Raw genomic sequence first — 16313 nt, forward strand, 5'->3', positions numbered from 1 at the left:
TGAACTTTTTAAAAATTTGATTTATCTAATTTATTTATCTTTTTGGCTGTGTTGGGTCTTCGTTTCTGCACATGGGCTTTCTCTAGTTGCGGTGAGTGGGCTGCTCATTGTGGTGGCTTCTCTTGTTGTAGAGCACAGGCTCTAGGCGCGTGGGCTTCAGTAGTAGTGGCGTGCGGGCTCTAGAGCGCAGGCTCAGTAGCTGTGGTCCACGGGCTTAGTTGCTCTGCGGCATGTGGTATCTTCCCGGACTAGGGCTCGAACCCATGTTCCCTGCATTGGCAGGCAGATTCTTAAGCACTGTGCCACCAGGGAAACCCACTGAACTTATAAATATGGGAAATACTTCATCTGTCCCTAAGGAAAGCCCTTTGGGGCGTATCTTAAATAAATGGGCAAAATATAGCTGTGGGTCTATGACTAAAGAAGAGATGATATTTTATTGTAATAGCGTGTGGCCCAATATATGTTAGGATCAGGAGAGCAGTGGCCATTGAATCGCTCACTTATTATACGATCTTGCAGTTAGAATTGTTTTGTGAAAGAGCAGGTAAAAATGATGAGATTCTGTATGTAGAAGCAGTTATGCTATTGTAAGAGGAGGAAAAGAAGTCAGACTGCTGCCACCTTATGGTACAGCAGTCGAAAGAGAAAACCAAGGGAAAACCTGTTCTACAAGAGGAAGGGGAGAAAGTGAGAGTGGGGACATGTTATTTTGAAACTTACACCCCCCCTCCGGCCAGCCCGGCTCCCCCACTGGCCGAGCAGACTGCACCAGCAGTTGTTCTGGCCACCCCCCGCCCACATGCCACCAACATATTCACCGCCTCCTGTTTCATTTACTTATGGGGATCAATTAGAAGTTCCTATGCTAACCTCCGGGGCACAGGGGCCAGGTTTGGTGTCACCATCTAAGACCTGACAGGGCACCCAGTTTGGACTAGGAGCCACTTCTGGAGCAGGGCAGTTTCCCTTGCACCAATATCCTATAGGAGGCCTTAATGCAGATGCGTTTCTTAAACCAGCTGGGTTTCTGTGGATGCACAAGCCATTCTCAACATCAGATATGTTTAATTGGAAAAACTATAACCCTACTTACCGAGAGGACTCCCTCCGCATGACTGAAATTTTCACTTCCGTCTTTGCCACTTACCATCCCTCTTGGGCATTCACACTCGTATGAATATGATACATACTGGGGATGAAAGAAGGATGGTCACTGACAAGGCTAAAGAGGAAGCACACTAGCTTCATCCAGCAGATCCAGATGGAACTCCAGAAGCAGATCTGACAGTTCCTGCTGCTGAGCCTGACTGGGAGCCTAATAATGGAGGTAGCCTGCTCCTAAAGCATTATGGGAAGTGTATCTTAGTGGGTGTTCCAAAGGGAGTACCTAGGCAAAAGAGCGTAAACAAAATTCAGGAGATACAACAAAAACCCATTGAGGATCCATCAGAGTTTCTAGAAAGAATTTATCAATCTTATAGGTGCTACACTGATGCAGATCCTGAGACCCCCAAAAATATGAGAATATGAGGTAAATATGACCTGCATTGGGCAAAGTACCCAGATATAAGAACAAAAGTTAGATGGTGCAGTTGGAATGAACCCTTCTCAATTGGTAGATGTTGCTTTTAAAGTGTTCAACGACAGGGAACAACGACAGAAGCGAGAGGATGCAAGACGGAATGCCACTTTTCTGGCAGCAGCATTGGATTCCTGGATGGCAAGTAACTGGAAGGGAGGTAAGTCACCATTGAGGAGGGAACAATGTGCTTACTGTAAGGAGGAAGGGCGTGGGAAAAAAGATTGCCCTAGACTAAAGAATAAGAAAGAAAACAATAAATGAAAGATGGGAGCCTCTCAAATGGTAGAAAGAGAGGAGCACTCTGATGATGAATGAAGAGGCCTGGGGGCTCCCTTGAACTTGAGGCGTCCAATTACAATTTCCCCACAGGAGCCCCAAGTACCTTTGATAGTGTGGGACAAGTTGATTGACTTTCTGATAAATACGAGTGCAACAAACTCTGTGATAAACACCAAGGTGGCACAGAAAACATCTCAATCCATCCAGTTCATGGCAGTTTCTGGAGAAGTACAAAATTTTTCTTTCTTACAACCGCTATGCCAATGAGGAGACCTCACCCTGAAACACAGTTTCTTATGTATGCTGGTGTGTCCAATCCCTCATTTGGGCTGAGGTCTCCCTTGTAACTTAAATGCTCAAGTAACTTTTTGCCAAGACAGCTTGACATCAGGGTCCCACCAGCCCACACTGTAAGCCTACAGATGGCATTCATGGATGCCCCAGAAGAGGAGACAGAGCTCTTCCCCTGCACCCACCAGAGGTCTACGAAAAGGCAAGGCTGGAAGTGTGGGCTGATAGCACACCAGGGAAGGCCAGAAATACATGGCCAATGCAAATCCCCTTAAAAAGGCACACTGGGACATCTAATCTAAAACAATACCCTCTGAGGCAAGAAGCCCCAAAGGGAATTTAGCCAGTTCTCAAAAACTTTGAAAACAGGACTGGTTAAACCTGGTAGGTCCCATTTAACACCCCTACCCTCCCAGTCAAAAAGCCAAACTCAACAGAGTATCACTTTGTCCAAGACTTGAGGGCTATTAATGAAATTGTCCAAGATTTGCACCCTGTGGTGTCTAATCCGTACACTCTCCTTACAACTATTCTGGAGAATTCAGCTGGTTCTCGGTTTTGGACTTGAAAGATGCTTTTTTTCTGCATTCTTATTGCAGAAGAATCACAGAAGCTGTTTGTTTTTGAATGGCAGGACCCAGCAACACAGGTAGTCCAACAGTATTGTTGGACAGTCCTGCCTCAAGGATTTAAGAATTCCCCTACCTTGTTTGGGGAAATGTTGGCTAGGGACCTGAGAAACTTAATATTGGATGAAGGACTCTTACTCCAATATGGGGATGACTTGCTCATAGCAATCCTTGCATATGATGTGTCTACAAAATACCATAAGAACGCTGAATTATTTGGCCAATTGTGACTATAAGGTCTCCCAGAAAAAGGCCCAAGTATGTAAGAAACAAGTCACGTATCTGCGTTTTGTCATTCCTCCAGGACAGCAGGGTCTTTTGCCTGATAGAAAATGGGCAACTGCAGGCTTGGGAACACCCAAGCCTCACAGACAAATGAGGGGGTCTCTGGGAATGGCAGGATTTTGTCGGATTTGGATCCCGAACTATGGATAGGCTCATACTAAAGCTCCTCTACGAGGCTTTAAAGGAACATGAACTTGAGCCCCTTACTTAGACTACAGAGGACAAAAATACATAATGGGGCCGAACCTACAAAGGACCAACCAGCAAGCCACTCAAAATTGCATGATTTGTGCTAAAAATAACCCAAAGACTGCTGTCAGGGCTCCCCAAATGGGCACACAACACAGAGGAACCTGCCCCACTGAGGACTGGCAAATAGACTTGACTCAAATGCCTCAAGCCACAGAAAATTTCAGACACCTGCTAGTATTTGTGGACACTTTTTCAGGATGGGTGGAGGCATATCCCACCAGGACAGAAAAAGCCTCTGAAGTGGTTAAAGTCCACCTTAAGGAAATTATCCCCCTCTTTGGGCTGCCTAACCCCCTTCAAAGTGACAATGGGCCTGCTTTTGTCTCCACCATAACCTAACAAGTACCTAAAGCACCGCGAATTAACTGGAAGCTACGTTCATCCTGGCGGCCGCAATCAACAGGAAAAACTGAGAAAATGAATTACATATTAAAAAGGAGCATTGCTAAAATATGTCAAGAGACTAATTTACCTTGGGATAAGGCCTTGTCAGTTGCCCTGCCACGGATCAGAGGGGCTCCCAGAAGCAGCTCAAATTACGCCCCACTGAGATATTGCATGGTAGGCTATTCCAGGTGCCTGCCGGGGAGGGAGAATCTATAAATGCTCTGAAAGATCTAGCAGTTGCCAATTATGTTAAAACTCCGGGCACTATACTAACCTCAGTTCATGAGTTTGCTTCCAGTAGGTCTGCCTATCCAACTGAGGTAGCCCTACATCCTTTCCTGCCTGGAGTCCTCCTTAAAATCTAGAGAGAACAAGGGCCTGAGCACCACCTGACTACAAGGTGGACAGGACCACAGGTGGTATTACTTACCACACACTCATCTGTCAAGTTAGCTGGAGTAAAGACATGGATTCATCACACTTGGCTTAAAGTAGCCCCACTGTCATCAGAAAATTGCCCAACTCCTGAGAGGCCTAGAGAGCAATGGGTTTGTGAACCCTTAGAAGACTTAAGGTTGCTCTTCAAAAAGGATAAGTATTGAGATTAAAATTTCATTGTAGAAGAGATTTCATCAGGTTCAAATAGTTGTAGATAAAGAAAGAGAACTGTATTGCTTACTAAAAATTTTAAGGACTATTCTTGACCCAAAACTGATCAATTTCATTTCACAACTACCCCCTCATCACCGCTGTTCAGTGAGAAGTAGCCAGAAAGATCATTGCCCCTTTTTCCCACAAGATCGTATAAAAGGAGCCTGAATTGGGACTAGGACAAGATGGGTTTTTTGAGATGCTAGTCTGCCAACTTCTCCATCTGCTAGCCTTCCAATTAAAGTCGTTCTTCCTTGTCTCAACAACTCATCTCCTGATTTACTGGCCTGTCACGCAGTGAGCAGAGTGAGCTTGGGCTCGGTAACAGCTCCTCCTCCATCACTTTTCCCGTATTTCATCATCCACTCACGAAAGTAGGCACTTCAGTGAAACTTTCCCATGGGATCATCTCAAGCTGCACAGAATTTAATGTAAATACCACAGACAGGGAGGAGGGTGATTGGAGCAGAGCTTTCTCAGAACTCACGGGACATATAAGGTCAGTGCCTCTGTTTTCCTTTTGTTTTTAATTAAAGGCATGTCCCTCTCGAGAGAACAAAGCCTATCCAGTGGCAGCCCTTCTGGGATGGCAGGAGAAAGCCGGCCGGATGCTGGTGAGATGCAGAAATGTGACCGAGGCTTTCTCAGGGTGCAATCCAGGAGGTTAAAGGGAGAAGCACACGCTCTGGGACCAAGGTTCACTTTCCGGCTAGGTTTAGACGTGCTGCATGGGTCTGAGATTCGAGGAGATGGCAAAGGTGCTCCCCGTGCTCTTTTCGATGTCCTGCACCATCAGGCCGTCCCAGAGCTCGATCAGGGTCAGTCCTCTCACGTCAAACACAGCCTCCTCGGTGATGATTTCACCTTCTCTGTCAAAGCGGTCCACGCACCAATTCCCAGTCAACAGTCTGGTGCATTTCTCCAAGATTTTGGGTTCACTGGCCTTGGTGGAGTGCTCCATGGTGACCATCACTCTGGTCTCGGTACTGGACACCAGATCCATCGCACCCCCCATTCCTTTCACCTTCTCACCGGGTATCATCCAGTTAGCCAGGTCACCATATTTGGAAACCTGCATGGCTCCCAGCAAGGTTAGGTCGATGTGTCCCCCTCAAATCATGGCAAATGATTCATCGCTGGAGAAAAAACAGCCCCCAGGAAGAAGGGTGACTGTGTGCTTGCCCGCATTGTTGAGATCTGCGTCCACCTCCTCTTTCAGTGGAAACGGACACAGCCCAAGATTCCATTTTCACTGTGAAGATGAACGGTTATAGTGGGGCTGATGTAGCTGGTGGCCAGAAGAGGGATTCCTATGCCCAAACTGGCACACAGGCCGTCCTCAAAGTCAAGAGCTGCCTGCTTGAGGATCCGTGTCCTTATACTATCTGCAGACTTGCATATTTCATCATCCTCTTTCCGCATCGTTAAACGCTCATTTCTTTTCTCATATTTTCCCCCCTGTATTCCTCGATCTAAGTAAATGTTAGGAACATGGATGTCCTCTAAGTAAATGTTAGGAACATGGATGTCCTCTGGGGCAAACGGCCCCAGGTCCACAATTTCTTCAATCTCCACCACTGAGGTTCTCGCAGCTTTGCACATGGGCACGTTGAAGTTCCTGGCGCTGGCCCTGACGATGACGTTTCCTGCCCGGTCGGCCTTCCACCCTTTCACCAAAGCAAAATCGGCCGTGACGTCGTGCTCCAGAAGGTAGTGCTGTCCGTGGAACTCCCTCACCTCCCTGGGCTGACTCAGGATGGCGATGTGGCCGTCCTCTAAGGACTTGCTGGGTGTGCCTCCCTCCTGGGCCAGGGTCCCGCAGGCCGTGGGGATGTGGAAGGCGGGCACGCCGGCTCCCCCCGGCGCGGATGCGCTCGGCCAGGGTGCCCTGGGGTGTGATCTCCAGCTCCAGCTCGCCCGCCAGGTACCGGTGCTCGCAGAGCGAGTTCTCCACCAAGTATGAGCAGACGATGTGGGTGATCTGCTAGGTCCCCAGGAAAAGGCCGAGCCCGAAGTTCTCCTCCCCCACATTGCTGCTGACCACGGTCAAGTCCTTCACGCGGGTCTTGAGCAGCGCCCCTATCAGGTTCTCCGGGATCGCGCAGAAGCCGAAGCCCCGGACCATGATCCTCGCGCCGTCCGGGATGTCTCTCACGGCCTCTACGGGGTCCGCGTAGGACTTGGCACGCGCGCGGGCGCTGCTGGCGAAGCCGCACACACTGCCCGTCGCCAGCGCGGGCATCGAGCGGCCGGCGGGGACCCGGCGCCCGAGCGCAGACTCCAGGAGCCGCAGGGTTGCCATCGTCCGCTCCGCTCCGGCTGGGGCTCCGGCCCCGGGCCCAGCGGGGACAGGCGGCGGCCGTGCGCGCCCCGCCCGCGCGTCACAGGGCAGGGGGCCCCCGGCGGTGATGCGGCCGCCCGGCTGGCTCCCCCGCCGCCCCGCTCCGTCTCCGCGCTCGGAGGGCCCGAGGCGCCGAGCTTCCCGGGCCGCGAAGGCGGGAGGCGGGACCGGTCCGGACCGTCAGGCGGGACTGGAGGGATCCGGGGACTGGCGCACGCAGGCCCCGAGGCGACGTCCCTCCGGGGAAGCCTGGGCGCCGTCTCCTTCCTCTCCATCGTCACTCTTCCTCCCCAGCGCGCTACTCCCGTCCCCCCGCCCCCAGATCCACCTGCACGTCAGCGGTTCCCACACCTGTGTCCCCAGCACGTACTGTCCTGGAACCACATTTGTCACAACTAATCAACCAATACTGGTATCTTATTATTTACTAAACATCACGATCTCCTCAGATTTCATTAGTTTTCCAGTGTCTTTTTTCCAGGATCCCACCCAGGGTCCCACATTGGCATATAGTCATCACAACTCCTTAGGCACCTCTGGGCTGTTACAATTTCTCAGACCTCCCGTGTTTTCTGATGACCTTGACAGTTTTGCGAAGTACTGGTCAGGCAGGTGTTCTGTAGAATGTCCTTCAGTTTCAGGTTGTCTGATGTTTTTCTCATGGTGAGACTGGGGTTCTGGGTTTTGGGGACGAAGACCATGGAGGTGAAGTGCTGTTCCCACTCCGTCAGATCAAGGGTGTCTGGGAGCTGCATGACGTGTTCATGGGAGCCTGAGCACCCGGCTGAGGGGTGCCGCTCAGGTTGCCCCTGCAAAGGTACTGCCCCAGCCCACGGCATACTTTGGGAAGCGAGTCTGTAAGCGCAGCCCACACTGAAGAAGGGGGAGAGATGCTACACCCCCTTGAGGGGGAGTGTCTCAGAGGGTTGTTTTATAGAACGCTGAATCAGATCCTGTCCCCCTCCACTGCTATTAAATAAGATGACATTTATTTCAGAGTTACTGTTTTGCCCACTTCTCTCAGCCTCCTCACAGCCGTTGCCCAGCCCCCTGTGGCCCCCGCTGTACCACAGACACACCAACCCTGGGCCCACCAGGAGGCTCTCCCCCAAACACCTGCTAAATGAATGAAGGTGTGAATCCTCATTCTACAGATGAGGAAACCGAGGCTTAGGAAGGTAAGTAACCTGCCAAGGTCACCGAGTTAGAAGGCTGCAGAGCGGAGATTCACACCCAGGCCTCTGCCTCAGAGCCTGAGGGTGTGAGCGCTTCCCCTCGCCCAGCCCAGGACGGAAACTCCTGGTGCAGAAGGCAGCTCCGTAGAGTAGAAAGAATCTCCCATTTCTTGGGGAGGGAAAACGTGGACTCACTCTGAGCAACACAACTGTTGGTCCTGCAGAAGGAGAGGAGGGACTCTCGGCTGGTAGGGGGTCTCCTGCTGTCCTACACTGCAGGAACCTCACTCTCTACCCACTGAGCCCCCGCGGAGGGGTGGAGGTATCCCCCAGCGCCACAGGTGGAAAAGGCCAGGCCTCCAGGGCCACGTGTTGGGCTCCAGCTGCGCCTGCCGCCAGCAGCTTCCTCGGAGGAGCCCCCAGGAGAAGGTTCGCTGCTGACCCGAGTCTTACCATCATCTGTTTCCACATAGAGGCGGAGTCCCAGGTCCTTGTTACGGTTCAAGAGCCAGCGGTCACTGGCTGCTGTCACGTCCAACACCAGCCAGCCCTCGTCCCCAGATCGGAGCGTCTGAAGATCCAAAAAGAACAAGTCAGACTCCCTGTGGACACGAAAGAACAATTAACCGAGGGCCGGCACAGCTGCCTTTGTGTTTCCAGTGCCCTCCTGGGGGACCATTAGTGGGGCATCTACCCCGCCTGGCTCTGGTGCCTTACATGCCTTTTCTCACTGCGTCTACCGTACAAAGGTGTTACTGTGCCCGTGTACAGATGCGGAAACAGGCTCAGGAGCTCAGTGACCTGCCCATGTCCCACAGCTGGGACAGTAGGATGGGGACTTGAATCCAGGACTGATGCTGGGCCTCTCCCCACGGTGACACGAGGCCTCGGGCCAACCATCTTTGTCCTTTGAGGGTGGGCTGCCCAGGAAGCTCCCCTTCTGTCCTCTGGGAAATGTTCCCCCCGGCACCCAGGGCTGGGCTGGACCCTCCGACAGAGGCTTGAGTGGGCCCGCGGGGCGCAGGGCAGGCACCTGTTGGACTGCTCCAGGACCAACTCGAACAGGCTGACGTGGAGGGTCCAGTTGAGCAGGTGGGTACTGGGCAGCTTGTAAATCCGGAACTCCGCGGCCGTGACGGCCTCCCCCGCCGGGATCTGGGTCAGGTCAAAGCGGAACTCCTTCCACTGGGGCTCCTGGTGGCCCAGGGTGCGGTCCCGCTCCACTGCAAGACAAAGTGGGACTGGCGGTCACTTGTGGTTCCAGCTCGGGCTCCGAGGTGGGCAGGGCCGGGTGGGATCCGGGGGCCTGGGCAGTCTGGATGGGACCGCTCCCTCCTCGAGAACAGGCTTGTCCCAGCTCTGCCTCCCGGGTGCCGAGAGGGCTCGGGGAGCTGTGTCGTGAGGCACCTGGCACGGCACCTGGCACACGGCGGTGCCACAAGGGCAGTGTCCATATCTGGTCTGCAAGCCCCAAACCCAGCCTGCCCCGCTCAGCACCCTGCTGGCTCTGGGACCCACAGATGGGGCACAGGACAGGTCCCTCCTCTGGGGAGATGGACATCAGACCCAAGGCAGAAAAGGGCCACGGAGGCAGCAGGGACATAGCTGAGTGCACCTGGGCAGGACGGGGCTCCCGGAGTCAGCCGGTATGTGGATGGGAGTTGAGGGGAGAGAGGGCTTTGGAGCTGGGCCTTGAGGGGTGAGAGTGAATTTGCCACGATGTCAAGGGAGAAGGACGCTGCAGAGGCAGGGTCCAGCCTGAGCAAAGGCCTAGAGCCGCGGAACGACAGCACCGGCCGGGAAAACAAGAGCCATAAAGCCCAGCAAAGGGTGGAAGGACAGCAGGACCCTCTTTGGATCAAGGGGAAGCAGGAAGCGGGGCCGGAGGGAGACACGGAAAGAACCAGGAGGAGGCAAGGTAGGATGACAGCTCCTGGAGATGCTGGGTCAAGTGCTGGGGAAGCTGGAGGGTCCCATGGCATGATCTGAGCAGGCTTCCCGGAGGAGGTGACACCTGAACTGGCCTTGAAGGATGGGACTGACTCTTGGTAGGTGGATAAGGTGGGGGAGAAGACATTCTAGGCAGAGGTCCTGCACAGGTGTGAGGTGCTGGGGCCGCCCACCATCCCGCAATGTGCGGCTCAGGGCATAAGTCTGGCTGTGGCCTAACTGCGGAGAGCTGGAATTCTGGCCTCAGAGCGTGGGCTGTGCTCTGGCCAATGGGGCGTCAGGGCTCTGGCAGCAAGGGAGTGTGGTTTAAGGGTAGAGTGGAAGCTATGTGTGGAGGCGAGGGTAAAGCCCAGGCTGGAGGGGACTCGATGCAGGCCAGTGGTAGGGCTGCTCTAACAGTCTGGGCAAGAGACCGCAGGAGCAGAATAATCCCCATATTTCCCCAGCTGCCCGGAAATGCCCAGGACAGTATATTTAGAGCGTCTCACTTTAGCCTCCTGTCACTTTCAAACACTAAAAATCTGTGTTTCCGCAAAGCAGGGGCGGGAGCCTCCCAGAGCCTTCCCCCAAAACCAACACTGAGATTTTAATTACATGTCTGTGAGTCTTTTTAAAAATTCTCTCTCTGGCTACTGGACTCAGAGACCACAAGTCACCAGGCTGGTGGCAGAGGCGGATGTGGGAGCACTTCCTGTCCTTGCGGTGGAGACCTGGTCCGGTGATGGATGGGCAAGCAGCTGTGCTGGGCAGGGCCAGTGGACACATGTTTGGGCAGGAGATGGGCGTTTCATCCCCTGACCAGGGAGGAGGGAAAATAGAAACTCCATCATCTGACAGGGTACTGGACCCGCAGCAAATGCCCACCTACGAGCCAGGCTGTTTCAGGGGCAGCGTGACACAGGCCGGATCTGGGTCCTCCCACAGAGGCAGGATGTGGAGGGCAGGGTTCTGGACCTTTGCCAAGTGATGCTCGCCATGAATATCACTGCACGAGTCCCCTCCTCCCTACACACTCAGACACAGAGCTTTGGGGACAATTTCCATGGATTCGGTAACTGCAGAGACCACCTCGGTTACGTGGCTGTGTAAGCATCCCTGATCTGCAGGATGAAATAGGTCCAGGCTGTTGGCTGTCACAGGGTGTGGCCCCAAGAATAAGGAGGGGTCACTCAGCCACGCCCTGAGCCCGACCCCTCTCAAAGCATTCTTAAGTATGTCTGCCCCCAAGGCACAGTGGGTGACCCTTGGTGGGTCACTGGGAGCCTCTGTCTGCAGGCCTGACACTGACTCATGTTGGATCCAGGACTGAGGGAACAACCACAAACCTCCCAGCTCCTGCGGGCACCAAGCTCTGTGGCCTCCCTCCCTTGCTGACCTGGGGGCCCGCCTGTGCTGAGTCGAGCCCTCTTCACCTGGACTGACCTTAGATCCAAGCTTCTGTCCTGTGGGTTCGTGAAATCGATACATGCCCCACCAACCCCCCACCCCTGCCCAATAGTTCCAGCACGGGAAACTGCCTGCCCCAGTGTTCTAGGCAAGCATTAGAGGTGGGACATTTTTAGGAAAATGATTTTCATCGGAAATTGATAAAACTTCTGGGATGCATCATTAAACTGGACATTTTGCTGCAGGTTGTGGAATTGGGAAGTTCATCCCCGGGTCCCCTGGCAGATTAAGACAGGCTGGGGGGTGCAGGGAAAGGGGTGCTCCCTGCCTGGCCTATGTTCTGGATCCTGGCCATCTAAGTCCTGCCAAGAATCCTCTCTCCGTGGTCGTCCTGGGGGGACTGCTGAGTTTGAAGCAAGAGGATAGTAAATTATTCCCCCTCTCTGCAGAATCTGGGGTAGGAATTCCTAATCTGGCGGGGGTGGGGGGGGGTCCTATACGTTCACCTTTGGGCACGCGGGAGAAGACTCCTGACTCTGCTGCCTTCTCATGCTCTGAAGGTCTTCTAGAACACTCACTTTTCCCTTCATGTTTCCCAAGCACATCTAGGAATACTAATTAATTTGTGTATGCAGCACATTTGAAAGCAGTGTTTATTGAACGCAAGTCAGTATTTAGGCACTGGGGAAACTGTGGCCCTGTGCCTGTGAAGTTTATGTGCAGGGGGGACGTCAGGTAGGAAAGAGGGAACAAACAAAGTCATTGTATGCGATGAGCCCTGTGAAGGACACCAAGAGAGGTGGGATTGGGGATAATGCAGGGAGGGTGTGTGGGGTTACTTTATGTTTCTAACTTAGTAATTTTAGATTATTTAGATTCAGAGAAAATTGTTGCAAGAATTATTGCAAGAAACTTCCCATATACTCTTTACCCAGCTTTCCCTAATGATAACCATCTTACACAACCAAAGCACAGCATAATGACCAAAACCAGGAAACTGATATTGGTACGATATTATTAAGTACACTACAGACTTTTCTAGAATTTTGCCGGTTTTCCAACTTATGCCCTTTTTCTGTTCCAGGATTCAATCCTGGATCCCACATCACATTTCACTGTTAGGTCTCCCTGATGTGCTCTGACCTGTAACAACTGCTAAGCCATTCCTTGTCTTTCATGCCCTTTCTTATGAAGAGCACTGGTCAGGTATTTTGTAGGCTGTCCCTCAATTTGGGTTTAGCTGATGTTTTCTCATTATTAAATTGAAGTTACGGATTTTGGAGAAATCCACCTCAGAATTTGTGTCCTCTTCTAAGCACGTCAAATTGGATGATATAATGTCAATATATTGACATTATGTATTTATATATATATATATATATAAAATTACTAGTGATGTTAACTAATTCTTTGGTTAAGGTGGTATCTGCCAGGTATCTTCACTGTAATGTCATTATTTTTCTTTTGGAAATAATAACTATCTTTAGGGAGAGATTTTGAGATTTGCACGTATATTTCTCCTCAAACTTTTGCCCACTAATTTTAGCAATTATTACTGTAATATCTGCAATAGTGATTTCCTATTTCCTTCTTTCCCTCTACTTTTATTAATTGGAATTCTTTTGAAAGGAAGGCTTGCCCTTCTTCCCATAATTATTCTGTCATTTATTTATATCATTATGGGTTCACTGATATCTCATTTATTCTGCGGGTTATAATCCAATACAATTGTTGCTCAGATTGTTCTAGCTTTGCCCCTTGGGAGCACCTTTGGGTTGGCCCCTTGTCCCTTTGACACGCCCCCCCCCCCATCCTTTTTTTGAGTACTTCCTAATTGTCTGGCACCACCAGATGCTCCAGGCCCATCTTGTGATTTCCCATTCCCCGCCACTGACATCAGTCACTTCTCCAAGGAGCTCTGGTTCATTTCATTTACCATTTATAGAATGGGGATTTAAACACCAAGCTCTGAGCACAGGGTGTGCTCATTAAAATAAAGTGTCATGCTTTTAGGCGCTCTCAGTGGACAGAGCTAGGAAATATATGTGTGTATACTAACCCAGGCATAAACACACATCTGTATTTATTTCTATTTTTTCTGGATATATCTATTTTAAAAATTGGAGTTATACCTTTAGTTCCAGTTCAGTGTGGGGTTACTTTATTTTTTTAAAAAATAAATTTATTTATTTTATTTATTTATTTTTGGCTGCATTGTGTCTTCCTTCCTGCACGTGGGCTTTCTCTAGTTACAGTGAGTGGGGGCTACTCTTCATTGCAGGGTGCGTGGGCTTCTCATTGTGGTGGCTTCTCTTGTTGTGGGGCACAGGCTCTAGGTGCATGGGCTTCAGTAGTTGTGGCATGCGGTCTCAGTAGATGTGGCTCGCGGGCTTTAGAGCACAGGCTCAGTAGTTGTGGCGCACAGGCTTAGCTGCTCCGTGGCATGTGGGATCTTCCCGGATCAGGGCTCAAACCCGTGTCTCCTGCATTGGCAGGTGGATTCCCAACCACTGTGCCACCAAGGAAGCCCCCAGTGTGGGGTTACTTTAGATGTGGTACTTTGGAAAAATCTTTCCAGAGAGACACTCTAAGACTGGATCAAGCGCTCGTGCATTGCTGGCAGGAACGCAAAATGGCATAATCCCTATGGAGCGGAATCTGGCAATATCTAGCAAAATTATACATGTTTTGACCCAAACATCTCATTTCTAAGAAACTGCCCCAAAGACACACTCACAAAAATACAAAAAGATGTACATACAAGACTATTTGTTATGACCCAACTTTGTAACTTGTTACAGAAAAAGACTGGAAACAACCCAAATGTCTATCAACAGAAGATGGAATAAATGAACCACGGTACCTCTTCATGATGGGGTGCTAAACAGCTGTAAATTAGAACAAAGAGATCATCTATATTCTGCAATAAAGTGATCTCCAGGAGACAGTTTTTTTAAAGAGAACTAAGGTGAACAGTACAGATAATATACCTTTTATCTAAGAACAGATCAAAATACAAATATTATAAAAATGCATACACATCATAGGTACGTATATATGTAATTGTATTTTTAAAACGGAGATAAACTACAAATTAATAAATTAATTAAAAAATAGTTGGAGTGGGTGAAATAGGTGAAGGGGATTAAGAGATAAAAATCTGCAGTTATTATAATAAATAAGTCATGGGTGTAATATACAGCGTAAAGAATACGGTCAATAATATTGTAATAACTTTGTAAGGGGACAGATGGTTACTAGACTTACAGTGATCATTTCATAATGTGTGCACATGTCAAATCACTATGTAGTATACTTGAAACTAACATAATATTGTATGTCAACTATATTTCAACTTAAAAAATGTAGTTATCTTTTGCTGGAGGAAGAGAACAGAGACAGAGTGTAGGAGACAGGCATGGAAGCCAGGCCTCTCTGAATGTCCCTTGCTTTGTAAATTTTGTAAATATTTCACATAAGTATAAAACAAGAATAATTCAAAATACAAAAACAAAGAGTAATACCTAAGACTAAAATGCAGAATAAAGTAAATAAATGGTGGGTATATTGAGTTGGTGGCTTACCCACACAGTGAGGAATGATTTCAAGTCATTTTCAAACAGAGTAATTTGACTGTATATCCCTAGTGGGATAGCTTAAGGACAAAATAAACTAAAAGTAAATCTTAACTTTTCAGTAATCATATTGCTATGATGACGTTATTCTACACCTATTGTACGTGTAGGATATGTTTATATATATAATATATATAAGTTATATATATATATATATAAGTTATATATATATATATACTTGTAGGATAAAGCAAACGACTATCATATTAATGTTGTTAGGACCAAATTATTCAGTGCAAAAGAAAATAGAAATATAAAATATACAAAAAAGAATTTAAGTAAGTCTATAATCCTAAGCTTGAATTGGAAATATTAGTTTGAGGGATAGATTGGGAGTTTGGGATTGACATATACACACTGCTATATTTAAAATAGATAACCAACAAGGACCTACTGTATAGCACAGGGAACTCTGCTCAATATTCTGTAATAATCTAAATGGGAAAAGAACTTGAAAAAGAATAGACACGTGTATGTATAACTGAATCACTTTGCTGTACACCTGACAATATTGTTAATCAACTATACTCCAATATAAAACAAAAATTAAAAAAAAGAAATATTGGACTTCCCTGGTGGCGCAGTGGTTGAGAGTCCGCCTGCCGATGCAGGGGACACGGGTTCGTGCCCTGGTCCAGGAAGATCCCACATGCCACGGAGCGGCTAGGCCCGTGAGCCATGGCCGCTGAGCCTGCACATCCGGAGCCTGTGCTCCGCAACGGGAGACGCCACAACAGTGAGAGGCCCACGTAGCACAAAAAAGAAAAAGAAATATTTGGGGACTTCTCTCGTGGTCCAGTGGTTAAGAATCCGCCTTCAAATGCAGGGAACGCAGGTTTGATCCTTGGTTGGGGAGCTAAGATCCCACATGCCGCGGGGCAACTAAGTTCACTTGCACAACTACTGAGCATGCGGGCCACAAACAAAGAGGAGCCCGCGCGCCACAGCGGAGGATCCCACATGCCGCAATGAAGATCCCGCGTGGGGCAAATAAGACCTGACGCAGACAAAACTAAAATAAATAAATAAATAAACATTAAAAAAAAAGAAGAAATATTAGTTTGGGGAATTCCCTGGTGGTCCAGTGGTTAAGACTCTGCACTTCCATTGCAGGGGGCACGGGTTTGATCCCTGATCAGGGAACTGAGATCCTGCATGTTGCCTGGCGTGGCCAAAAAATAATAATTTTTTTAAAAAAGGAAATATTTGTTTGAACTCATGATTTTTTTCTCTTAGAAAATACATATTCCCTAGCTCTGTCCACTGAAAAAGCCTAGAAATTGTGGCCAAGGAGGGACAGCGGGGAGCTCTAATGCCCCGAGTGTAGTCTTAAATGATCAACTCCACCACAAGGCACGAGGGCTCTTAGAGAAATGACCCATTTCTGACCCAGGGCAGGAAATGCATAAGCGCAGCCTGGAACATCTCATCCCAGAAGGCAAGGAAGCTCCCTGAACCTCCTAGGAG

At 49.4% G+C, this 16313-nt stretch overlaps 1 protein-coding gene and 1 pseudogene across 1 annotated transcript in view; both read right to left on the minus strand.

Annotated features, from left to right (window-relative positions):
* The window catches only part of LOC117307689 (bone morphogenetic protein 8B), a 39672-nt gene that overhangs the window by 8571 nt on the left and 14788 nt on the right, over positions 1 to 16313 (minus strand). Inside the window, exons 2-3 of the mRNA XM_033837623.2 lie at positions 8909 to 9098; positions 8329 to 8477 (exon numbers count right to left, since the gene is read on the minus strand). Coding sequence (XP_033693514.1) covers positions 8329 to 8477; positions 8909 to 9098 — 339 coding nt within the window. The remainder of the gene's footprint in view (positions 1 to 8328; positions 8478 to 8908; positions 9099 to 16313) is intronic.
* On the minus strand, positions 4312 to 6729 carry LOC117309380 (succinyl-CoA:3-ketoacid coenzyme A transferase 2, mitochondrial-like; annotated as a pseudogene).

This window comes from Tursiops truncatus, chromosome 1, assembly GCF_011762595.2.
Source record: "Tursiops truncatus isolate mTurTru1 chromosome 1, mTurTru1.mat.Y, whole genome shotgun sequence".
Classification (NCBI taxonomy): Eukaryota; Metazoa; Chordata; class Mammalia; order Artiodactyla; family Delphinidae; genus Tursiops; species Tursiops truncatus.